The sequence below is a fragment of the Pectinophora gossypiella genome, chromosome 25, assembly GCF_024362695.1.
Source record: "Pectinophora gossypiella chromosome 25, ilPecGoss1.1, whole genome shotgun sequence".
In the NCBI taxonomy this organism is placed as follows: domain Eukaryota; kingdom Metazoa; phylum Arthropoda; class Insecta; order Lepidoptera; family Gelechiidae; genus Pectinophora; species Pectinophora gossypiella.
In genome coordinates, this window is record NC_065428.1 from 1,093,803 (window position 1) to 1,121,169 (window position 27,367).

Genomic DNA, 27,367 nt, shown 5'->3' on the forward strand with positions numbered 1-27,367 from the left:
AGCCTTGAGCACCTACAGCATGCGGGAGCTCATATTTGTAGAGTGCTTGCTTTGCTATACACCTTTTGTTTACGTCATTCATACTTGCCTCATGACTTCATGCGAACTATAGTTGTGCCAGTAGTAAAAAATCGGACCGGGGATAATGCGGATAAGGCCAATTATAGACCCATCTCTCTGGCAACAATCATAGCAAAGGTTTTCGATGGGATATTGGATGGACAACTTGATAAGGCAGTATCATTACATGATACCCAATTTGGTTTTCGGGAAGGCCTTAGTACTGAAAGTGCGATACTAGCTTTGAAGCAGTCTGTGCATTATTATGTTGAAAGAAAGACTCCTGTCTATGCATGCTTCTTGGACTTGTCCAAGGCTTTCGACCTAGTGTCTTATGGAAAGCTTTGGACGAAGCTAAGGGAGGCTGGGGTACCACTGGAGGTTGTATCAATATTTTCATATTGGTACAACAACCAGGCGAACTCAGTTAAGTGGGGCAGGGGTGTTTCTGACGACTATTTGCTTGAGTGTGGTGTAAGGCAGGGTGGCTTGTCATCGCCGCGACTTTTTAACATTTATGTTAATAAGTTGATCGAGGAGCTCAGCAGTACCCATGTCGGGTGCTACATAGATGACGTATGTGTCAATAACTTAAGTTATGCAGATGACATGGTGCTGCTGAGCCCATCGATCGGCGGACTAAGGAAATTGCTAGGTGTGTGTCAGGCTTATGCTGTTGAGCATGGATTGAAGTATAACGAGAGTAAGAGTGAATTCATGTTGTTTAAGACAAAAGGCAAAGGACCAGACTGTATTCCACCTCTTACTCTAAATGGTGTACAATTGAGACGTGTTCAACAGTTTAAGTACCTTGGCCATATAGTGACAGACGATTTGTGTGATAGTATAGACATAGAGAGGGAGCGTAGAGGGTTGTCTGTGCGTGGGAACGTGGTGGCTCATAGATTTGCTCGATGTACTGCTGAAGTCAAAATTACGCTTTTTAAAGCATACTGTCAGACATTCTACTCGAGCAGTCTGTGGGCCAACTTCACACAGAAAGCTTACAACTCTCTGCGCGTCCAATATAATAATGCCTTTAGGGCTCTGTTCCGACTTCCCCGGTACTGTAGTGCGTCTGGCATGTTTGCTGACGCTAGCGTGGACGATTTTTATGCAATTATGCGTAAAAAGGTTGCGTCATTATTATATCGAGTGCGGGGGAGCGGGAATAGTGTCCTAAGGATGCTTGGGGACAGATGGGACTCTGCTCTGCTCGGTAGGTTCATCGAACTACATGTCACTAAAGGTCGGTGAGGCTACCGAGTGGTGCCGGTCCCACTAACCTAAATGTTTGTTTATTTTGTATATTTCTTGCCTACCTAGTATAATGATAATTGCTAACATAGTTTTAAGGGTATAGTTACTAACACTCTATGGACTTAAGTTGTCTGAAAATAAACAATTTTTATTTTTATTTTTTTTTTTTTTTTTTATTTACTTAAGTAAGTGTGTAGTCTTTGAGCTATGTCAGAGGCCTTTGGCGGCTCAGTGACAAAGTTGGTAATCCACCTCACAACTCACACGATAGAAGTGTTGGAAGTCGAATGGAGGATCGCGCATTGACTAGCATAATGGGCTAATTTAAAGATGGCTAGCTTACACCAGGTATGATCAGGTCGATCATTGATCTGACAACCCTCGCGGTAGACGAAGACCACTTGCTATCGGGTATTCAATTCAATGTATTTATTGTGCTAGGTATTTAGGTCATTTACATTTGCAGTTGTTATTTACATTATTAAATCGTCCTCTAAATACTACTTTTGCAGGCATACACAAGTTTTAAAATACACATTACATGGAACTTAAATAATAAATATCAACATATGTAACCCATATCAACATAGCTAACCCACAGTGCGTGTTTGCCCTCCAAGTCACATACAAAAATTGTTTTTTTTTGTCGTTACTTATTGTAGATTTGCCGCATGGCATTAACTCTTATCCGGTACAACGTTTTCTTAAACGAGCAACAGGCCTGAGGGTGCCCATTTTGGCGCGAACCTCGGCTTGGGGCGTCATCTGAGAGGAAAAATATTCGAAAGAACTAATCGATCCTAGTGGGTCGATAGCGATAAGCGCTGATTGAGGGGGGTCGGTCGGGGCGGGGTCGGTATCAGGGTCCTGAAGTGTTTGGTGTCGCGAACTTATTGACTGCCTCTATGGCTAGGGAGGTGAGTCTACCTACAGTGACATCGTAACGAAAACTCTAAAAGTCTCATGAATTTTCCGACAAGAAATTCCAGTTGAAATTAACTCAGAATTATGGTCTGAATCATCCCCCAAGTATTCTATATGATTTATTATGTATTAAATAATGAACAGTGTGCATAATTTTTTTTTTAATGCACAGAGTCTGTTGATTGATTTGTTTATACGGCTTTTTCTTGAAATGGCATTTTGGTGATTACGTAATTTCGCTCTTTCAGTGACGATTTATGATCATATTTTAATATTAAGAAATTTATGTAACGTCTTAAACCTAAATAAAAATTTTATCTATCTATTCATTACGATGTCACTAACATCCTGTAAGTTATGTTTTGTTTGCGTAATTATTGTACAATGTTCCTCGCTAGTTGCGAGTGCCTATACCAGCGGCCTTGGCACAGAGATGTAGCGATAGTGGGCGGCACTGGAGGCTTCGAAGGTCGCCAATATGGTCCTTGACTTGATCCTTGGCGGGGAAATTGAGGGATAAGTCTACCGCCTTATTGCCGCTCGTTTGGGGTGACGATACTTCAGCAGTTATAAGGGTCATCATCATCAGCCCATTAACGTCCCCACTGCTAGGGCACGGGCCTTCCCTATGGATGGAAAGGGAGATCGGGCCTTAAACCACCACGCGGGCCCAGTGAGGATTGGTGGTTATTAACGACTGCTAATGCAGCCGGGACCAACGGCTTAACGTGCCTTCCGTAGCACGGAGGAGTTCGAGATGAAAACTTTTTTTTTGTGGTTACCCATCCTATGACCGGCCTTTGCGAAAGTTGCTTAACTTCAACAATCGCAGACCGAGCGCATTAACTGCTGCGCCACCGAGCTCCTCTAACCGCTGCGCCTTGCCACCGAGCTCCTCTAACAGACGTACTTATGCTTATTTTATCTTTGTTTTTGGGTATAAATGATAACACTTTTTATTGCATCCAGGCACAGTTACGTCTTCCACCCATTATTAATCTAATCAAAATAAAGAGAAGCAATATAGGTAGCAACATAATTCATATAATATCTGATTCAAATATCAAGCAACAATTATTTTTATATAAGTATGCCTTTTCCATTACATGTATATTCTGAATTATTATGTACCAGAGCAATTATAAAATAGGTAATTATCACGATAAATCTGGACAGGGACATGTCTATTTTTTTTGGGGAATGTAGCCTGGGAATTCTTTTATTAACACGTTCACTGTGAGACTGATAATTAGATATCAAACCCTCACGTGCAATGTTATTTTTTGATAAACACATACACATCAGGGTCATACTCATATGAGTTTCAAATTGATTGGCTCATATGTTGTTCATACACTGTGAACGTGTTAAATATGTTGCTACCTATATCAAATTCAAATTATTTATTTCAGATTAATATCCATAATTATAAGTACATTAGATTAGATTAGATAAATTAAAAATAAATTAAATTATATAAAATCAAATAAAATTAATATTATTAATAAAAATGAAATAAAATACATGAAATAAAATACATTGGTGCCCATTCGGGTGCACACAAACTTAACCCAATTTTAGTTCGACAGCTCTCAAATGAGTGCCGTCCTGTACTTACAATAAGTGCAAGAAAGGGATAGAGCTAATTTTAGTCCTGTCAAACTAAGTCAAAATTAGTTTAATTAGTAGTTAAATTAGTTATATTGCTTCTCTATATTTTGATCAAAACTATAATGAGTGGAAGATGTGTAAAATAAAATAAAATAAAGCACTCTTAAACCATTCTTTCTCCCCGTAAGGGATATTGGGTAGGTACCTATCCGCCCTCAACCACTCACTAGCGTGTGACCAATGGTCAAGTTCCTACACCACTATGTTATCGGCAGTTCGCCCTGAACTGGGCCACGGTTACCCCTGCGTGCGTCCCATAGTTTAACAGTTACAAATTTAGACCAGAATTGAATTAACCCACATAAGCTTTAACTTGTTTTTGGATAAAATTAGCCGGAATTTCTACCGAGTGAGAACCCTCAGCGCTCCTCATTTCCCAGCCAGGCTAATCTGCAATAAGTCACACCATAAAAGAAGTCATGAAGATAGTTAAGGTTAGTCCTGCCAAGTAGTTAATGCCATCTGCGGCAAATCTACAATAAGTCACATCAAAAAAAAGGAGATAGTTTGAGATCTAAAGGATAGGTTTCAATCTGAAAATCACCTTCTAAAGCACCCACTTTTCACGCACCACACACGAACCTTTTCAACTTGCTCAGGTGGGATTTCTCGGATGGCTCGGACTTAAAGTGCAAGGGCAGCACTCACCCCAAACGATGGAACATCTTACATCGTGTCCTGCGTGCCCGAACACCTGCACGTAGGAGGATCTGATGAGCGCTGCAGATAGCGCCATACTTGTTGCCAAGTTTTGGGCTGATACTGTTTAGTTTGCCATCGACAAGATAAGAAGAGACCTTCTAAAGGTAGAAACGGAAAAACGAAGCCCACAGACGGAATGCTTTGCTCAAAGTAAAACACCTGACTCTACAAATTCCATAGAAAACGGTTTGATTGACACTGAATTGAAAAGTGCAGTAATTAGAAACTTGCTGCCGTTAATTATGGGAGGCGAACATATGGTGCTTAGATGAGTAGCTTAAATACTTCAGTCATACATTGCATGGAAAGCATGAATTCTTGATAATGACTGATGAGATTGGAGTGGAGTAGGTAGATCCATAATTACATCCATTACTACTCCACTCCAATCTCATCAGTCATCCCGTGATCATGGCACTTGCAACAGTGTCGAACTATCGGGAGTCTCATATCCCTGCTTTAAACGCGGTAAGAACCCGTTATTATGTGTTTTGATTATGATAATGGTGCTAATTCCTGTAAACACCATCTAATTTTATTTTAGGTTATATCTGTCATTTTCTTATCCGCCGAAAAGGAAAGGGACGGGTAATCGACAAGCATAAAATTTATGGAACACACGTCAATTTTAAGCACATTTTAAGCACAAATCTAAAACAACCGTCTAAAAATTCGCCCGGATTATTCATTTATTTACTCATTCTTCCTAAAATTAAGAGCTGTCAATCATCCGTCCCTTTCCTTTTCGGCGGATAAGAAAATGACAGGTATAACTTAAAGTAAAATTAAGAGATGTCTGCAGGAATCGGGGCCAATAACCGCGTAAACTTAAAACAATGAATCCTTGATAGTTCTGGGGGGCTAAAAAGGCCACTTTAGATGAATCATAATAATGTTCCTATTATGAATTGAATTGTAAATTGTAAAATGGCCACTTATGGATTTTCATATTTTCGGAAAACGGGTGACTTACATCGTAGCCGCCGAGGTTTGAATCCCTTTTATGTCAGTGTAACGTTCTTGTTTTTAAAATATGGTTAAATTTGAATATTACGAAGTTATGTAACGTCAAATAAATATAAATTTTAATTTAAATATATTATTTATTTATATATTTATAAATTTTTCGGAATACAAACACTTCTTTAAACATTATAGAAATGATAAGATACTGAAGAGCCAATTATAAATTTCCCCAAAATAGGCATTGCATAAATCGCTCTGACAGCATTTATTATAACATAAAATTATACTAAAAAAATAAGGTAAACATGTGCCTCATGCGTGGTCTTCTTCTATCGTGAGGGTTGTGCGGTGGATTACCAACATCATCAACCCTAGTGTTAGGGTTATTATTGAGCCGCCAAAGGCCCCTGACATGGCTCATGTAACGACTACGTACTTACGTAGTCAGTAGTAACCGGGACCAACGGTTTAACGTGCCTTCCGAATCCGAACGGATCAACTTACTTTCGGACAATCAGGTGATCAGCCTTCAATGTCCTAACCGAACTTGGGATGTCAAAGTAATCTTTCTGGTATGTTCCGGGATTTGAACCCGGATCGTGAGCCCAACGCTCAACCACTGGACCATGGAGGTCGTCTACAGGTCGTCTACTTACATTATCAGGATATTCAATCACATATTATCATATCCGAACCCTAGTATTGACGACGAACAGGCGCCGCCCCATCGTATCATATTAGCGGCAACCATTAATCTTTGCCGCCTGTTATGGCCCAAATTAAAATCTGTTATGAATTTTCCGGATTTTAATATTACAACTCGCTTTTTGATGTTTCATGGCGTTTTATTAAGGCTGATTAAAAAATTAAGGGCATGTTTTCCCATCCAACCCGCGGAGAGAAAACCAACCGAATACGGGTCAGGTCGCTTAACTCTGTTCTAGCCATAGAGGCGGCCAATCAGCTCGCGACACCAAACACTTCAGAACCCCGATACCGACCCCACCAGCGTGGTCGACGATTTCCCTCATTCAGCGCTTATTGCTATCGACCCACTAGGGTCGATTAATCCTTTCAATATTCTTCCTCACAGACGACGCCCTGAAACGAGGATCGCAAAAAAAAAAAAAATATGATATTGTTGTCTTTCTTTTTGTGTGTGGCGTCCTTTCACAATAAACTATTTCTATTCTATTCTATTCTAAACGCATTTCTCGGCAATGTGGTTCCTCACGATGTTTTCCTTCATCATGAGCACGTGATCATTTATATGATCCAAATATGAATTTGAAAACAAATTCGTATACCAGTTTATGCCTGTTATGGATTAGGATCTAGAGCCGTATTTTAAAATCGTTCGTTTTCGATTCGCGTGCAAAAACATGTCCCTGACATCAGGCTCAATAATAACCCTGACACCAGGAGTGCTGACGTGCATTGAATGCGGTCGTACATTTAATGCTAAGATCGGATATGTCAGTCACATGAGAGCACACGAACGACGCTCTCATTAGTTGTCGAGTCGCTGTGGCCGAATACGGTCAGGAAAGGATTATTAGGATCAAGAGCCGTATTTTAAAATCGTTCGTTTTCGATTCGCGTGCAAAAACATGTCCCTGACACCAGGCTCAATAATAACCCTGACACCAGGGTTGATGAGGTTGGTAATTCACCTCACAATCCACACGATAAGAAGAAGACCATGCGGAACGCAATAAATGATATGATATGATTAAATATAATAGTTGTAAGTACAAATTTAACGTGATAATCACCTGTTTTTTCTAATTGCTCATTTGCAGAGGCATATATAAAAATAATTGTTGCTTGGTATTTGTATCAGATATCGTATAGAATTCAAATTCAAATTCAAATTCGAATTCGAATTTTGAATTGAATTATTCGTATCGGAGGGCGATTGGGGCAACCACCGTTTTACACGCCCTATCTATGGAGTAATGAAGGCGATTACTCCACCGACAAGAGCGCAGCTCTTAAATAAAGAGAGAGATCGTATAGAATTACGAGGGGAGGTCAAAAAGTTCGCGGAATGAGGGGGAAGGGGGTCGAAATTAAACACGAAACTATTTTTCCTTTTCAATATATTCTCCCTTAACCTTAACACATTTTCCGGATCTATCAAATAATTTGTTTATTCCATCATAAAAAAAAGATTTCTCTTTGCTGTCAAAATAGGCCGAAATTGCAGACTTGACTTCTTCATCATCGCCAAATTTTCGTCCACGCAGTTCCTTTTTCATTTTTGGGAACAAATAATAATCGCTGGGGGCCAAGTCTGGACTGTAAGGCGGGTGGTTTAATTTTTCGAACCCGCATCGGTGAATGGCAGCCGTCGCAACATGGCACGTGTGGACGGGTGCGTTGTCGTGCAAAAGGAGCACACCTCTTGACAGCTTTCCTCTTCTTTTTTCCTTGATAGCCGCTTTCAATCTATCCAGTAAAGAAGCGTAGTAATGTCCCGTTATAGTCACACCACGATCTTTATAATCAATCAGCAAAATACCTTCTGTATCCCAAAAAATAGTGGCCATGATCTTTCCGGCCGATTGTGACACCTTAAACTTCTTTGGAGGAGGTGTGCCTTTTTTATGCCACTGCATCGACTCTTGCTTCGACTCAGATTCATAGTGGTGAACCCAGGTTTCATCTCCAGTAACAATCCGGGCCATAACTTCTTCCTTATTCTCTCCACAGAGCTCTAAAAACTGGCGAGAACACTCGACACGCTCGCTTTTTTGAAGTGGCGTGAGCATTCTTGGAACCCATCTTGCGCTGACCTTAGTCATCCCAAGATGTTGATGTAGGATATTTAAAATACTTGTTTCGGATACACCGACCATTGCTGCAAGCTGCTTCTTCTTCAAGCGGGTATCTTCTAATACAAGTTTCTCTACTTTTTCGATGATTTCCGGTGTGGTGGCCTCAATGGGCCGTCCGGAGCGGGGGTCATCTTCAATCGACTCTCTTCCTTGCTTGAAAAGACTATGCCACTTGTAAACCATGGTTTTACCAGGGGCAGAGTCCGCGTAAACTGCTAACAGCTCTTGAAAAATCGTCTGAGCGGATTTTCCTTGCTTGGTGAGGAACTTAATGACGGCGCGGTGTTCAATTTTCTCCATATTCGCTGAGTTCTTCCCGATTCACTTGTTTGCTGGTCGATAGTTCAAACGTTAATGACCCGATTTGCTTCAAACTTGGTACATATACTGTTAATGAGGTGTGCAACTAGCGGCTACCTGTACGAGCAAACCAACCCCCTCCAACCCCTCCATTCCGCGAACTTTTTGACCTCCCCTCGTATGTTGCTACTTATATTGCTTCTCTTTCTTTTGATCAGAATAATAATGAGTGAAAGATTTGTTGTGCGTGGGTGTAATAACAAGGGTCATCATTTATACCCAAAAACAAAGAAAAAAGATGCATGTCTGTTATCCATGAAATTAGAAGGTTTAACGAAGGCATCTGTGTATAGTGCCATTTATATTTTTTTGGGGAATGAAGAAGGTCCATTATTGGTCTACCACGGCTCCAACGTACTTAGGGACTTTAACATACATACATATATAAACTCACGCCCGTAATCCCTAATGGGGTGGACAGAGCCACAAGTAATCAAAGACAACTTGCAGCCACTGTTGATACGATATCGTAAGCCGCTTAGGGACTTTAAAAAAAGAAATAATCTACTCTACGATACGGCTAACCACCTATCACGTTGGTCTAATAGACAGCTCGACGTGGGTACTTAATTCATCTTGCGATGAACGTACCTCTGACTACCCCAATTGGGATATAGTCGTGTGCTTACGTTGTAATGTACTCTACTCGAAAGAATGACTCACAACGAACAATAACTAACTTTTTTTTTGCTTTAACTTTTTGCTGCAAAAGTTAAGAATTTTATGATTCACGTGTTCAGGCGATAAGCTAATTCCAGAGTTGTAATAGGTGAATAAACTTCTTATCACCTCAAGCTATAAGTAAGTAAATATATGTAAGTACAGTATTATAGAAATGTAAGAAATAAGAATTGTTATCTGGTTTATTTATTATTTTGTTGGGAATTCCCAACGCGTAGGTATACAAAAAAAAAAGAAAAATAACAAGAAATTTATATTAAATCAAAAAAATATATATAGTTTGGCTTTTATAAATTGTTTTTTACGTTGTCCCAATTTGGATGCCACTTTGTCTACATTGTATTTTTATTATTTTAGATGAATTATTGATATATAATATAAATTATTACTATTACACCACTTTTTATTGTGATACATTATTACAATAATAGGAAATTAAGTTAAAGAAAAACGGTATGGCCTCTTTTCGGGCTCCATTTAGTAAAATATAGTGTCTGTGTTTTCGTTTAGTGTTTTATTAAAAAAATATATTAATAAATAAGTTTAAATTAGAAAAAAAATCGCCATGAATTTCACCAACTTACATGCAGACTTCATCAAGATTCAAGGTAGTCTTAGGCGAAAAAAGTTCAAGTTATATAGTCTGCCTTCTGAAGTGGCAAGGCCACCTATATGGCGAGTTAATTGTTCAGCCCAGTGCCACAATGCGGTAGGAGCTTTATCGTAACTCAACTAATTAAGTTATTTATTGGAAATCCTTCAGATTTTCACTAACACGACAGTTGCCTCGACCATTACTGACGGCGATACGGCTCACCACCTATCACGTTGGTCTAACAGAAAGCTCGGGTAGGTGTGGGTACTAAGTTCATCTTGCGATGGATATATCTCTGACTACCCCGATTGGGACATAGTTGGGAGTTTATGCTTGTTGTGGAAATCCTTTGCATGGTTATGGATGAACAGGAAAGCCAAGAATTGCTGTTTAGCATCCCTATATCGCAGGAGTCAAAAATTTACAGATAACTTTATGAAGAACCTGTTATAGTTTGTACCTGCAATCTTTCATTTTTTTTACATTTTTCCTCACCTTATGGTTGTCTGGAAGAAATCGCTTTAAGCGATAAGGCCGCCATTTGCGATGTACTTAGTTAAGAGTCTTTTTGTAATTATTTATTTTTATTTTGGTGCAATAAAGTGTATTTGTATTGTATTGTATAGGTGGCAGATTAGTTCCCTCATTCAGCGCTTATCGCTATCGACCCACTAGGGTCGACTAATTCTTTTCAAATATTATCCTCTCAGACGACGCCCTGAGCTGAGGTCCGCAACTGGGCACCCTCAGGCCTGTTGTCTTAAATGTTGTACCGGGTGAGAGTCCTCAGCACTCCCTATTTATCCGGCTGAGTAGTTAATGCCATTTGCGGCAAATCTACAATAAGTCACGTCCAAAAAAGCATACCCACATGAGACCTTACATTGGCAGACTATAAGAATACGAATATAAAGACTAGGATAAAGACTAGAATATTGGATATTTTAGTATTTTAATTCAAAGAATCCACCACCAACCCGCATTGGAGCAGCGTGGTGGAGTATGCTCCATACCCCCTCCGGTTGATTGAGGGGAGGCCTGTGCCCAGCAGTGGGACGTATATAGGCTGTTTATGTTATGTAATTCAAAGAACAACACATAAACATAGCATAGCATCACGCCTGTATCCCTAAAAGGAATAGGCAGAGGCGTGGGTACAGTAATATGTATACATATACACCCGCCAATTATGTTAAATTCCATGAGCCTGTTGTCATTAACCGGCTCAAATCCGGGTAACAACGTGATATCATTTACTTAGGATCCAAACATGAAACGTTCAAAGAAGTAAGTACTTAATAACAATATAACTGTTGGCCATCTTGTCGATAAAATGTGAAATGTGTACCCCAACTTCTTTTGTTAGGTTAGTGTATAATGTTGTAAGTACCCTTTATTTTTATTTAGAATAATTTAAGAGAGAAGATGAGGCATTTAGACAGACTTTCGCGGACTTATCCGTGTCTTTAACTATACCGCTTCCCGTAAAATTGTGTTTATTTGTAATCTACAATAAATAAATAAAAAATCATACAAACCTCAAATACAAAAATCACATCCAAAATGCGAAATACAAAACACACAACACACAATAGTACACAAAGTAGCACAATACAAAATTGACTGTCAACGTTCACATTTTTGCTAACTCTTGTGCGAAAAATCGAAATCAAACGTCGTCATTTCAATTTTATTTTAAACACGTAATAGATGACAGAGAATACGTCCACCATGTTTGTTTTTTTGGCGCGAAAATACGTTGACATAGCTGTCATTTTTGAAAATAGAACGTCAAACACTCTTTAACGCTGGCATCACGCGAGCCGCACAAGTAGATTAAGAAAAAATACTTTCTACAAGAAAAAAAGTCGCTGTAATCACGTGAAGGTTATTTTTCAGCTTGTCGGCCATGATACTAGAATTTAGCACAAAAAATCACCGTTTTAACACAAAATCACTTCACTATTCGAATGGTATTCTTTTCAAATTTAAAAAGTGGGTATTTCTTTTAAGAAACATAAAAACCAGCCAGTGTTTGCGAAAATTAAAAATGTAGCAAATAGTGTTTATTTTGTTTAGCGTTTAGTTTCTAAGGCGACATGACTTGGAAGGTTGTGTGGTACAACTGACCATTGTGTGAAGAAAATGGGCGGTGTGGGGGGAGGAACTGTGAGGGAGGGCTGTTAATCACATAGGGTGGAATAATTTTGTTTTTTAATTATAGCAAAGTGCGTTGCCGATTGTGTATTTGGGTGTTATTGGGGTTATGATGTCAGTGAGAACAGTTTAGCGGTGTCCGGGGGATATTTTGGAGGGGTAATATGAGGTCAAGATGGTTTGCAAGAATTTCTTTGTTAGGGACCCACTGTAAACTACGGCTACATAGACAGTTTCGTATTGATGTAAGCACTTGAAGTAGAAATTATTAAAACCGTGAGACATTCCGCCGGATGAGAGCCTCAGCGCCCCCCATTTGGACGGTCAAGTGGTGAAAGTCATTTGATATAAGTCACGTTTTAAAAAATATCAAGCGTTTGTTTGATTCTGGGACATCAAATATTTTAATAATAAGTTACATCTTGCTCTTAGAAATATAATTAGAATTTAATATTATAATATTCAAATAATCATAGTTATTTAATGAAGACTACCCAACATGTTTTCGGAGCATTCAAATTGGTATAATAGTGACGCAAAATTGAAATACGCAACCACAAAAATACTGCAATTCGAGGAGAATCCAGACGTAAAACTAACCGGTTGTATTTTGTATAAGACAGATACCATTTTTTATATTATATGAAAGTTGATTAGGCTAAACTGATTTGCCATATATTGATATATAATCGATTGCTCAATTGTTCGAAGACTTAATAAATAATGAATAATACAATTTGTCGCATAATCAGAAACATAATTCGTCACGTCCAACTGTTCTGTTCTGAATCTGAACTGGTCCAAACGAACCCCTCACACTAGCAACGATTGCTTGTTACAAAATTGTAAGTTGCAAAACTGGCGCCCAAAAAGGGACTCCTATATAGTTCCTTATAAGTTACAGGGTAACTATTTTGTATCTTTTTAAGGAAATCTAATCATTACAAAAACGAGTGTAATAAACTGTGACCCAGATTTTGGACGGTTGTCGCGACTTGGACGTCGACAACCGGTAAATCATGTTGTTATTTTCTATTTAGGCTTACGATAAAGTTAATACTATTTCTCTTTTTGTAAGTAATAGTATGGCATTTTACATATGATCACATAAAGGTGAAGTAAAAATATCTTACCAATTTAATTGAAATCCATATATGTGTAGCTAAACGTTATCTTCAGATAACTAGTGCCTCTGCATACCTCGAAAGGATTGCAGGCGTGACGTAAGTATGTATAATAGAATAGAATAGAAAACGTTTATTATAAAAGGACGCCACACACAAAAAAAAAGACAACAACATCATATCAAATTTCCTCTAAAACAATTACAAAAAAGCAAGACGGATGTTTGTCGAAATGATCATAAGGTGGTGGTGGACGTCCTGAGATAAAAGGGCCTCACTCAGCACAAGTCGCGGCGTGAACCACGACGCTGATATTATGTGGACCCTGTTGGGTGACGCACGAACATCGTGATATTCTGATAATTCGTGATAATTCCTGATAATGACAAACTGATAATCCATCGCCTATCATAAGTTGAATGTAAGCTTAAGTTCTATTTATAAACGTAAACAAGTTGTAATGACCGATTTTTATAAATTGAATTTGGCGCCCAGCACGGGGCCGCAAAGACATTGAATTACAAAATGATAAATGAATTTATGTTGATTTACGATGGTGAAGCATTTTAATCTGAAATGCATTATGGTGCAGTCTGGGAGCGGTCGTGGCCTCAGAGTACACCCATAAAAATGCAGTTTGGAGGCTTCTTCACAACTCACGAAAAAATATATTACTTATGCTTAAATTCATATATACTTAAATACATATATACGCTTAAATATACTTCTATTTCCTTCGCCTTCCTTTTCAAATCCTACTAAAGTAAAGCCGTTAAGCCGTATGTCCCGGATACTACTTACTGATATAAGTACGTAGTCGTTACATGAGTCATGCTAAATAGTAACCCTGACACCAGGGTTGATGACGTTGGTAATCCACCTCACAACCCACACGATAGAAGAAGAGACACATTTTTTACCATTCTATTTCAGTATTTCGAACACAATTCTTGTAATTGTTATGCGAATAAAATAATACTCATACTAAAGTAAATATTACAGGTACTTACATATTACAAATAATTGTGAAATATAGTTCTAAACGAACTCAACGCTTTACAGAAAAAAGGGGTTGGCGATGCAGGCCAAAGTAATCTCGACTTTTCTGGGATGTTTCATATCTACTTCTTGTTGAATTTAAATACTTCTCCTTTCAATAAACGAATAGCAATCCATTAAATACCATCTCAAAAACTGTTGCTATCGCATAATGTAAAGGCGCTTAAATATAAAAGAACATTAAGGTAATTGGGGCTGTATCGAGACCGCGCCTATCCGGGATGGATAGCAACCTTACAACAAGCTACCTATGTGTAAAATTTAACCCGATGTTGTAGATAGTCTGTTGATTAAATATAAGTCCCTGGACGCGGCCTAATATAAGTTTTGTAATAACATTTTAGAAAAAAGAACCAATACTACGTAGCTCTCCGCTCCGCTCCAATTCGTATCGGGCATCGAACTAGATTTACCTCACCCCCTCTGGGTCTGACTTTAGTCTAAATGGACGTAAACCGCTAAAGACTCTCTGTCTCGCTCGCACATACACAGTATGAATGAGATTTTTGGATCAAGTGAATATGGCTTGCCATGAGGGAATCATCATATTTATAGTGATAGGAATATTAGATGGGTTCTTATTGATAACTTTGTGTCGCTCCTTAGGCATACGGTATAACTCCTTTGTAAGTATGTATATTCTGTCTGTTATTAGTATTACCTATCTCAATCTGGTACAGATCCATGATGTTTTAAAGAAAGGCCAGGCTAAGAGTACTCTAAACCGGCGAGCATGCATGTCTATGATGAAAGTGATAGAAGGTTCGCTTTACAGTGGTGTGTCAGGGTTGTAAGAATTCCGTGATCTCCGTCTACCCCAACAGGGAAATAGGCGTGATATTACGTATGTTTCTCTCATCATCAGCCCATTAACGTCCCCACTGCTGGGGCACGGGCCTTCCCTATGGATGGATAGCGAGATCGGGCCTTAAAACCATCGCGCGGGCCAAGTGCGGATTGATGGTTATTAATGACTGCTAATGCAGCCGGGACCAACGGCTTAACATGCCTTCCGAAGCACGGAAAACTTTTTTTTGTGGTCACCCATCCTATGACCGGCCTTTGCGAAAGTTGCTTAACTTCAACAATCGCAGACCGAGCGCGTTTACCGCTGCGCCACCGAGCTCCTCAATATAATTATGTTTCTCTGTCTAGATTAACTTTATTGCCAAAAACTGTAAAAAATTCAAACTGAAATTCACTTTTGTGATGTTGTCAAAATGTATCATAATAATTTGCAAAGGGCAATTATAAATAGAAACTAATTCTTAATAGTTTAATTTTATATTTTATTATAATCAATCAAGGAATACAATGGTTATATTAATATTAACAATATTCACAAATTAAATTTACAATTCAATATAACTAAAAATCAATAATAATAATTTCAGAATTATTTGAACAAAATACAGGCGAAATGAATTTAGATTATTATTACAAAATTTACAAAGTCGAAATATCTATATTACAATGAGGTAATTAAAACTATTTTATTACTAAATAGCAAATATTTTTTGAGTAATTTTATAAAATGAAAACCTAATTTCCATAAAAATAATAATTAATTAATATATTTTTACGATAAAAGAAAGGTTTTAAAACTTCAGATTTCGATCCTAAACATTTAATAACAGTCTATGACTACATAATTTCAGTATATGTATAAATACTATATTATTATATTATAATGATATTTATAATAATACATATATTAATATTATAATTATATAAACAATAACATAAACAGCTCAATCAACCGGAGCACACTCCACCACCAATATAAACCATCTTTTGAAATTATATGAAACATTTTAAGATAAATAGCACACTAAAAATTTACAACATAAAACTCTAGCACAGATGATAATAAAAACCAAATCATATTTTCTTTTATAAAACAAAAATTTATAGAAATAAAAAAAATTACTGCTATAAAACAATCTATAAGGCACCAAAATAATACTAATCGTAGACTAATCCGCTACAATATTTGAACATACGTTTATACAATTAAAACTAAAATTAAATGCTAAAATAAAGCCGCTAGTTCACAAAACGAATTGTAAAATCTCTAAATTATTTATCATAAAATTTATTTATTTATGAATTTGAATTTAATAATCGGACAATTCATTTTGTAATTGTAATAATTGTAACATTCATTTACTGATTGTAAAATTATAATACTACAGTTGCAATTCAGTTTATTATTACAAATGACGTAAAAGAGGAGTTTTATGCGCGTAATATACACAACTTCAATCAATAATGAAAATTATTTTACTCTTGCTTCTTATTAGTAGTTTAAAACTGTTTTCTAACACTTTTCTACAAGAAATCAAATGATATTTATGATTCTTTTAGACACTTATAACTCCACATTATCCAGGGGTTTCGTTCCAATATAAAATCACTTTAGAATGTTCTTTTACCATTTACTTACTTTTCATTAACTACTCAGTACCGTTATTACCCCTATCTACTTTTTATAAGATTTGGTTTGACAACCCTAAAGTAACCAAATGAAAAGTATTTAGGTTATTCATAAAAAAGGAGAATTCACAAATCCAAAATTCCGTTTCCGTTCGCCATGCAACCTGGTTGCAAACCAACCCGATCTTCTGCAACCTGGGACCTATTCACAGCGTTTATACAGAGTAACAATCACATATCTCTCAAAACATGTTTTAATATAGCCCCTTCTGTGTCCCTAGGTTGCGTCACACCCGTATCTAGCGCCCCCCGTCGCGTACTATCAGATTCTATGGATATTTGTGAAGAGGTTTCTAAAGCGTCTATGTTTTGGAACAGCAGGTTGTTGGAACCGGTTGACGGGTTGCGCGTGTGACCTGGTTCCGGGGTTGGTTGCGGACCTGAAATAAATATGGTCCAGCTTTGAGAGTTAACATTTTACTAACGTGATATTAAAGACCTACGCGGTCCAGTGGTCGATCATGAGGCTTACGATCCGGAGTTCCCGGTGGAGATAATATCACAAAAAAATACTAAGTGATCCCTAGTTTGGTTAGGACACGGCAGGCTGATCACCTGTTTGTCCGAAAGTAAAATGATCCGTGCTTAGAAGACTCTTCTAAGCTCTTATTCTATTTATTTAAACACGTAGTCGTTACATGAGCTGTCAGAGGCCTTTGGCGGGTCAATAGTAACTCTGACACCAGGGTTGATGAAGTCAATGATTGATATCACAACTCACATGACAGAAGACCCGCTAAAGGCATGACATGGCTCATGTCATGGAATAAGGAATAATACTACGTATAGAACGGCAACTCTCCGCTCTCCACCAGCGGCTGAGATAGGTGTACCTCACCCCCTCGGTCTTACTTTAGTCTTCAATAGCATTGGGGACAGAAGTCACATACACAGACGCGCGTGTATGATAACGTCAATGTGTAGAGTCTGTGAGTACGATACGAGGTGTTTTGGTTGAAGTCTCCAGGGTGGTTTCCGGTTGGATAGATGATGAGGATGATAGTAACTTACCGATGGTGGAACTCTTCCTGGACACAGGCGTGGTGCTTCTACTGGCCCCCTGCGCCAGCCCCATCATGTTGGGAAGTGGTGCTCGCGGCTTGGACTCGTTTTGTAGAAACTTGACGAACTCAGCTGCCAAGCTGTCTGGTGTGGTGGCCGACCGAGACAAACCAAGCCGCTCGCACTCCTGCTGGTTGAAGTCCAAGACTGTTGATAGGATGCGCAGAACTTGTAGTCTGGAAGAGAAATGTTATAATAATAATAAAGCCAGTCCCAGGGGGGCAGTCATCTTCTTCGCCGTCCACTGGGGCCGTCCTGTTCGGTGCGTCCTTGCCGGGCGGGCGCCTCTTACTTCAGCAGGTTGGAGTGAGATGGTGACTGAGTTCGGATAGGGACCCAGACCTACGGGGTATAACGTAAAACCCTTGCCCATGGATACGGGTGAATACCTCAACGGTTGCAGAGGCGGAGATGGGAGCCACCTCTATGATTAAAATCCAAGCCAAACCGTCCCGCATCCAAGTTCTTTTTTGGCTGGTTCCTGGCAGTGGTTGCCTGGAAGAAATTGCTTCAGAGCAATAAGGCCGCCCATTTGTGCTATTGCTTTTTTTATAAAAGTTTGTATGTTTTGATTTGATTATAACACTTACTTGTTAGAGCTGTTCTGCGCAGCCGTCATGACGTAGTTGATGACGAGATTCTTGACCAGGTTTTTGTCCACCTTGTCCTGTTGGTTGGACGTCGCGTTGTAATAGCGCTCCTCGGCCGCGGCCACTGACACTTGCAGGGTGCGCACTGATGACAGATGCACAGGTATTAGTGTAAATATACGAAACTGAATGACTACCGGCCTCTGCGGTCCGGTGGTTGAGCGTTGAGCTCAAGATCCGGAGGTCCCAGGTTCGAATCCAGGTGGGGATATATCACAAAAATCACTTTTTGAGCCCCGACACCAGGCCGATTACACTAGAAAGTTGGTTTATTACATTCTTCCTTTTGAAATACAGGTGGGTAGACAGAGCGGAAAGTAATCAAAGACAACTTGCAGCCACTGTTGATTCGAACGCCTAAAATGGATATAATAATGGTATAAGAAAACCAGGTATGCTCAAAAGTGACAGCTAACATTTCAAGGTTAGCCTAGCTGACGTCATCCCACTCTGTGTTGCCATTTCGTAAAAACTAAATTACTCACAACCAATGTTTTTATATTTACTTTGCAAGGAAATTTTGAACTTTTAGTAAAAGATTATTTACTTACAGTTTTATTGATTTCTATATATGTGAGAAGTAATGATAATTAAATAAATTAGTCAGTAATTCACTTAATTTTACATAATAAAATTTACGTACTTGGAATGTTGGAGGTACCAATTTAATTGTAATACAGTGGTAACACTTACGTCATCAAAGGGCTAGCAATGGCGGCTTGGCATAGGATTGAGCATACCTGGTTTTCTTATACCATGGATATAATGAACCTAATGGTTACTATCTGTGGGTGACACTTCCCTCTGTCGGAATAAAATAAGTTTTAAACAGAAAATGTAGAGGCCTTTTTCTGTATCTTGTTATGGTGTTTGTAAAATGAATTTAGTGTTATTACACTTGATCACATGTATTAATTAGATAGTATTAAGGAGCTGGAAAGTAATACTTAATACACAATATCAAATTAACAAAATCAAACACAACATGTCATAAAATAGTAGAAAATCAACACACTTTTTACTGGGAATACTGATGGGTTCATTATTAAACCAATTAAATACATGGATTTATAAATTTTGCTGACCCTAAAAAAAAGAAAAAGTAAAAAAAGTGTTGCCACAGTTGAACTATGTTAATTTTCTACTATTTTAACTAAAAATTAATACAAAATTAAAACTGAAAATCTATAGCGTACTCTTACCATGCTTCTACGGGGTTGCAGTTCGATGCATTCGCGCACACGATTTCAAAGTATTATTCAGTCACTGGGCAGGCGCAACGGAAAACACTCTACACTTCCATAAATGTCAAAAAGTTATTTTTTTGATTCACTAAAATCAGAGGTTTTCTATGGAAAGGAAACAATTGATGGTAGGGTGAAATTTTAACACGCCAAAGCCACACTGTCACATTTCACCTGTCAACTTTCAACTGTCACTTTGACAGTGACAGATGTCATTTTATTTTTTGAGATTGTACATGTATTGGCGGTGTTCTTTATTCAAGTTTTCTTTTTGAAGGTTACTTTATAATTAGGAAGGGATTTTATTAGTGAATCAAAATGGTTCTAAAAAAAATAAGTTTTTTTTAAGAATAAAGCGAGAGTGTGATGCGTTAACCCTTTATCTGATCGCCAGTACCTGAAGTAATACTCAGAAACAATGCGGCTAAGTAGCAGGAATCTTCTATATTCTACTCTTCTACTAAAACGATTAAAAAAAATCCTTGCTTTGGATACTATTTGATAACACTCAAATCATTGATAATATAATTTACAACTAAGGATCGAATGATATGAACGAAAGGGAGTAACATCCGAGGCTATTATTCAGGGTAAATTTAATCGCTAATATCAAGTATCCAATGCAAGAAATATATTAAAAACATAGACAAACAAAACGACATTATGTATTGCAAGACGAATTTTGCATGTGCCAAAATGGAAAAACAAAATATATTGGCAGAACTTTCGCATTAGGTACTAAAAAAACTATTAAATTATAGTCTCAACTTTCAGGTTTTTATTTACAAAAGTAACGTACCTTTGCGAAAATTTTCCCACAACAAAAAACAGTCACGTAAATTAAAAAATAAAATCATAAGCAGCAAAAACTGGTGAAAACACAGAGACGACACGACGTGAAGCCAAATGCCTCGATCAAACCCCATATGGTAATCTGAGTAGAACGCGGCGCCGGCTGTCTGACAGGTGCTGTCAAAGTGACAGCTGGCGTCTCCTGTCACTTTGACAGCGGGCGGCGCCGCGGCGTGAAAGCCTCACAGTTACCAAATGAGATTAGACCGAAGTAGGCGAAGCTGCTCTTGAAGTTGAAATGTGTTCGATAAGCTCTCTCAGTGCGGTGGTCCGATTTGTAAACATAGAGCTACGTTGTATTTTTTAAGTATTTAATTTGTTTTACTTTAGTTAGTTACCAACTTTTTCTAGTTGAAAATTGATTAAAAATAATATATATTTTTAATGCAGAGATGTAATTTTCAATAAATTGTATATAAACAATGTTAAGTATATTCCTTTTTACTTGACTTTTTTAATGTTTTAAATAAAAATTAATAAAAAATAATATATTTTTTTTATCTTAAAAATCCAATTAGTTAATTGTTTTGAATGTTAAACTTAGCTGAGACACACGAAAGCTTTTATGGTAATGGCAACACAAAGATAAAGAAAAGTACACATATTAAGGAGTGCGAAATTATAAAATTATCAAGCGGTAAGAAGCGGCAACTCAAATGCTAAATGCATTTGATATTTCTGGTTCTATGGTCTGATAAGTGAATGCTTTGAATCTCAACAATCAAACTATATTTCGAATATTTAGTGTATTTTCTTTAACTCCACCTTGCCATCACTAACTAATTTCTCTTAATTCGATACAAAAAGTTGTATTTTATGATTTAGTCTATGGTCACTGAAAAATATTAGACAAATACTAGTTCAGACATTTTATTAATTCGTTTTCACTGTCTTTTTTATCAGGGCAATATTACACCTTTTTTACCGACTTCAAAAAAGGAGGAGGTTCTCAATTCGACCGTATATTCTTTTCCTGGCTAAACTACGATCAGTCGAGAGATTCTAAGTAGTCCAAATTCAAAAATATCTTTATTCAGTACGTAACATAGTTACACTTTGAATTGTCATTTTTTTACGTAACAAACGTCTCATCATCATCAAAATACAAAATATTGTTATGTTGATGCAGTAAGGTGGCGTGTCTGGAGCAACGACCAGTGTCGTAGCTTCCCTTTATTTCACAATGTAGCTTATTTTCAAGCGCTTTATACTATTAGATTGAGATTGGGGCGGAAGGCAATAGGGACACCACTGTCTTATTTTTCCCTAGAAAAGTAGCATGGAGAATGCTACACCGACAACAATGTTTTTTCATGTTGCATGCTGATTGGATAAGAAACAAACTAAGGTTTGAAACAGTCCGTTTTCCGTGACCATAGACAAAACCTCGAACATTTTCCGCATCGAGCCAAGGAACCATACATAACATACACTCAAAAACATCTACAGAAGCGATACATCTAACTTACGTGTGTCAGTTGCTACTACGCAGACGGGTCAGCGACCAACTGTATACCAACTAGCAACCTGGGCGATTAGACCCCAGAATTACCAGCTGATATTTAGTTGGACGCTGGAATGACTGGCTACGGGTTGGATTAGCACTATTTAATACCTTATCGCCCGCGACTTTATCCGAGTGGACTTGGGTTAAAACGCGCCACGTTTTTTCATCCCCTTTTCATCCCCTTAGGGGGTGATTTCCGATATAATAAATAAAATCAATTTTAAAAAGCGCGCGCAACGTTTTGTCCAATCCCTTTCCATCCCCTTAGGGGGTGAATGCTGGGATAAAAATAATTCTGTTATCGTGAACTGCACGTTTTTTCATCCCCTTAGGGCTGATTTCCGGGATAAAAACACTTAGGTTAAGGCGCGCGGCCCGTTTTTTGCATCCCTTTTCGTCCCCGTGATTTTCAGAAAACTATTATATGTTCTTATATATTCAGAAAATTATTATATGAAACTATTTCCATACCAAATTTACATTCGCATTTATAACTATTTTGTAAAAATAGTTGAACGGGCATAACAAAAGTAGTAAACGTGGATTGCTAAAATCATATTTTTTTGACATAGTTGAGCATCACTGCTGGCTCATTCTCCCCAATATTTTGATGAAAAAAGATCTCTAAGACAAGGGCAAGTATAATCACTCAAAGTTAAAACTAAATACATACAAAATTCAAAAAATCTTATATTTACATTACACTACAAACATAGTTATATCATTTAGTTACAATCAATGCTTTAAATATCGTACAAAATGAAAACAATACACTTCAACTTATAAATTCTATGTTAAACTACGAACTAGCAAAACAAAAACGGATGGCTACCAATTTACTTTTTAATATTAAAGTTGTCTTTAAGGATTTTTATAGCACCCGTGCTCTTGGCATAATGAGGTTTCGGGTTGGATATGGTGGGGACATATCACAAACAAGATCTCTAGTTTGGTTAGGACATTGTAGGCTGATCACCCGATTGTCCGAAAGTAAGATGATTCGGTGGAGAGCAGGTTAAGCCGTCGGTCCCAGCTACTGTAGCATTAGGCGGCTCAATAGTGACCCTGACAACAGGGTAGATGAATTCGGTTATTAACCTCACAACTCACATGAGAGAAGAATAAAATTAAATGAAAATTATGTCAAAAGTAAGTATTGGGTTGGGTTGGTTTTCCGTTCGCGGGTTGGAAGGCCAAACAGGCAGTCGCTTCTGTAAAAAACCGGACCTGTCAAATTTTCAGGTTAGGTAAGCGGACTCTGTGAAAAACGGGATAATGCTAGAGAGATGATGATGTCAAAAGTAAGTTAGTAGTCATCAAAAATGTTCCTAAAAACTGAAGTCTAAAAATCGTATTCTAAGATGTTAAGTCGAACCTTCCTTGAATCCGTACACAATTGAGGCGATTTGAAGGAACACCTTATACTCATAATTAAAGCACATAATAACGGGTTCTTACCGCGTTTAAATGGGGATATGAGACTCCCGATATTTCGACATTGTTGCAAGTGCCATGATCACGGGATGACGCAAATGAATACAAACAGAACCCGTTATTATGTGCTTTAATTATGATAATAACCGCGTAAACTTAAAACCTTATACTCAGCTCAAAATCGGTATTCTTATACATCGCCTCAACCTTATCTCGAGTTTGCTCCAGTGAGGTTGAGTGGAGGCATGACGTCATTTTTTTCGTATTATTTTGTTGGCACATTGATATAATTAGGTACTTGACTAGCTCAAAGATAAACTATAAAATGATCTATAAATAGAAGCCAGTCTAAGATGATCATAAATCAATCTCATTTTATTTTTCCATTTATTTTCGAATTTAGAAATTTTGAAACAATGAGTACGACGTTTGACCGCTTTTATTGATGACGTCACAGTATTTCGATACAAACTCGTTTTGACATTTCGTAAAAAGTATCTCATTTGACTAGGTTGTCAAGTAGCCAATTATATCCTCGACGCCAGTGAGTTAAGTCCTCAAGTCGATGACGTAACTGTCAAAATCCTGTACGGCTAAAATGCGCTACGTGATAAAATTTTGTCACGGTCATTTTATCGATTCTGACGATATAATTTTATCGTTTTGTCGATTTGTGTTAATATGTGAACCCAAATAAGTCATGAAGTTCTGTCAAAATACAAACAAAATCACGTGCCATGCATGTTAGGAAAAATAACAAAATATATTGATTCGATCGATAATTTTATTTTACGAATAAATTAAAAATATATTTTAAATTATTTATTATTATTAGCCGTATAATTATTTATTGTTTAATTATATATTATGATGTAATAATTATGTATTATTATTAATTATTATTTAATATTATTATTATTTAAATAATAATAAATAATTATTTATTCGTAGGATAAAATTATCGATCGAATCAATATATTTTATCATGTTCCGAATGTTAGCCCGGCTGGAGGACGATTCGAGTGGAGAAAGTTTCGAGTTAACATCTTAAAATAAGGGTTTAAGAGTAAAAGGGTAGTAATGAAATCAAGACAATTCCCCTACCTTGCTCTTTCAAGTCGTTAATTTGAGCCGTCTTAGTCTCCACCTGGTCACCCAACCTAGAGGCTGCCTGAAGACCGTTCATTGCCTCTTCCAACTTCGCGTTGAGTCTAGTGACTTCGTCTTGAAGTGTCAAGTTGTGCTTTTTAACGTCGTCTAGTTTGTTTCGTATTTTCTCTGTGGCTGCGTGGATCTCGCGTTCTTTGTCTGCAAATGAAGAGAAAATAATTTGACCAACGAACGTGAATTGGGTCGTCTACTAGGTTTAAGATAAATTATTAAATTCTAATTACTAAATAAAGACAGATCTAAAACTAACGAAAAACATAATTTTTTTCTATGTAAATTGTTTATGAATTTTAATCAAGAAAAACCTAACAATAAGTCCGACATTTTGTCACGTTTTTCTATGACGTCACAGTGTGTTTTTTCGTTCAAATTCCATAATAATTTCGTGTTTTGACGTTTAGTAAAAAGTAACTGATTTGACTAGTTAGAAACAAGCCTATTTGGCAATGATCAACGAAGTTAAGTAATGTTGTCAAATGTTGGATGGGTGGCGAGGGGTACATAGTATATTTTAGTTACTCCATGGTCTTAGGAAACAATATTTTCAAAATTTACTCGTGCTTATTACGTGCTCAGTGGAAAATAAAACATCGTGAGGAATCCCACATTCCCGAGAAATGCGTTTGGGATGTATGTGACCTAACCTGTATTAGGCTGGTTTTTCCTGTCGCTTTTGCAAAAATCCAGACTTGCCAAATCTTCAGGTTAAGTAAGCGGACCCCGTGAACACGGGATAACGCTAGAGACATACAGGATGTTAGTGACATCGTAACGAAAACTTTGAGGAATGATTCAGACCATGATTCTGAGTTGATATTAAGTGGAATTTTCCGACGCAAAATTAAGGGGGATGCCTTAGTATTCGTTACGATGTCACTAACACCCTGTATACTTGTGGACACACTGACACGACTAAATTTGGAACAGTTTGGTAAGAAACATTTCTTAAAGATCCATGGTGAGAACTGATTCTGACCAAACTGCCATGGTAAAGATGTTCTATGTAGGAGGTATGCAGTCGACTGAAGCAAGCTTAAGTCCAAAGAACGTCCATCGAAGGTTTATTCATTAATGCTGGCACCAAACACTCACCAAGCGTGAATTGTTCGAGCACAACCTGCAGGTTGGTGAGGGCCGCCTCGCTACGGCTCCTCGCGTCCTCCGCCTCACTCAGCCTGCCCTGCACCTCATCACGCTGCTTCTCCAGCAGCTTCAGTTGGTTGCGCAGCGTCTCCACTTCTTGGTTCGCTCGGATGCTGAAATTGTAGACCGAAAACGTTGAAAATTGATGGTGGTGAAAATTACACGTATGCATCTACTTCAGTTTTCTCTTCGTCTATCATGTGGGTTGTGAGGTGGATTACCAACCTCACCAACCTTGGCGTCAGGGTTACTGTTGAGCCTCCAAAGATGCTGACATGACTCATGAAACGACTACCTACTGACATCAGTAAGTTAAGTCACCAGGACCAACAGCTGAAAGTGTCTTGAGAAGCACGGATCATCTTACTTTCGGACAATCAGGTGATCAGCCTGCAATTTTCTAATCAAACTAGTGATCGAAAGGTAGGTGTAATTGAGGTTGTAAGAGGTTTCATTTTTCTGGTGATTTCCGGCTCTACCTTGATGTTATCGAGTCGATAGAAAGAAAGAAAGAAGATTCATCAAATCAGAATTTTGCCAAATCCCTGTGTGAAAAAATTACAGATGTTTACAACACTTACCTGTTGCTAGTATAAACAGTGCTATTCTGTTTGGCTCTCTCTTCGACCTGGTGCAGCCTGGTCTGGCACTCCGTCAGCTTCTGCTCTGACGTCATCAGCTCCTGCGTGTAGTTCTCCTCCATCTCCACCAAGTGGTGACGTAAGCGCTCCAACTCTTTGGTGGAGTTCTGTTCTAATTCCGACAACTGGAAGAGTTTCGTGTTTGGGAGAAATTGTGTTGATTACTTTTTGTTTATTTATTTTTATTTGGGGGTAGGGGGGGGGGATATTAATGTTTTGGGAGAGGGTTGAGGTACGGCACTTCAAGCTCGTAAAGGAGTGTGCCTTTTATACGTAGTTTTACTGTTTAATCTACGGTGTGCGTACTTCTGAGTAGGAAATCTACGCATCAAATGTTCTAAGGTTGAAATAGTGCAAACATAAACATAATTAGTCGTTGTATTTTACTCGTAATATTACCTGTGTATTAGGATCTAACTAGTAATTAAAATGTATAGGCGATTAAGCCACATATTTACTTCATATCAGGTGCGATTGTGGCTAAATGCAACTGATACATACATAAACTCACGCCTATTTCCCACCGGGGTAAGCGGAGTTTATGGAATTCCATTTTCTTCGATCCTGACGTACTTCTCTTGCTTCCTCTTGGACCCCGATACCGACCCCGCCGGCGTGGTCGACGATTTCCCTCGTTCAGCGCTTATCGCTACGACCCACTAGGGTCGATTAATTGTTTCAAATATTTTTCCTCTCAGACGACGCCCTGAGCCGAGGTTCGCGCCCAACTGGGCACCCTCAGGCCTGCTGTCTTAAACGTTGTATCGGG

The 27,367-nt window shown here is 38.0% G+C and overlaps 1 protein-coding gene across 2 annotated transcripts in view; it reads right to left on the reverse strand.

Moving 5' to 3' along the window:
* Positions 1–15,716: 15,716 nt before the first annotated feature.
* The window catches only part of LOC126378025 (thyroid receptor-interacting protein 11-like), an 86,925-nt gene continuing 75,274 nt past the window's right edge, over positions 15,717–27,367 (reverse strand). Inside the window, exons 4-9 of one of the 2 annotated variants that reach the window (XM_050026085.1) lie at positions 26,539–26,723; positions 25,907–26,070; positions 24,749–24,952; positions 18,548–18,692; positions 17,907–18,133; positions 15,717–17,275 (exon numbers count right to left, since the gene is read on the reverse strand). In XM_050026085.1, the coding sequence (XP_049882042.1) occupies positions 17,067–17,275; positions 17,907–18,133; positions 18,548–18,692; positions 24,749–24,952; positions 25,907–26,070; positions 26,539–26,723 (1,134 nt within the window). In that variant the 3' untranslated portion in view covers positions 15,717–17,066. The remainder of the gene's footprint in view (positions 17,276–17,906; positions 18,134–18,547; positions 18,693–24,748; positions 24,953–25,906; positions 26,071–26,538; positions 26,724–27,367) is intronic. The other variant, XM_050026086.1, reaches the window with a different exon arrangement.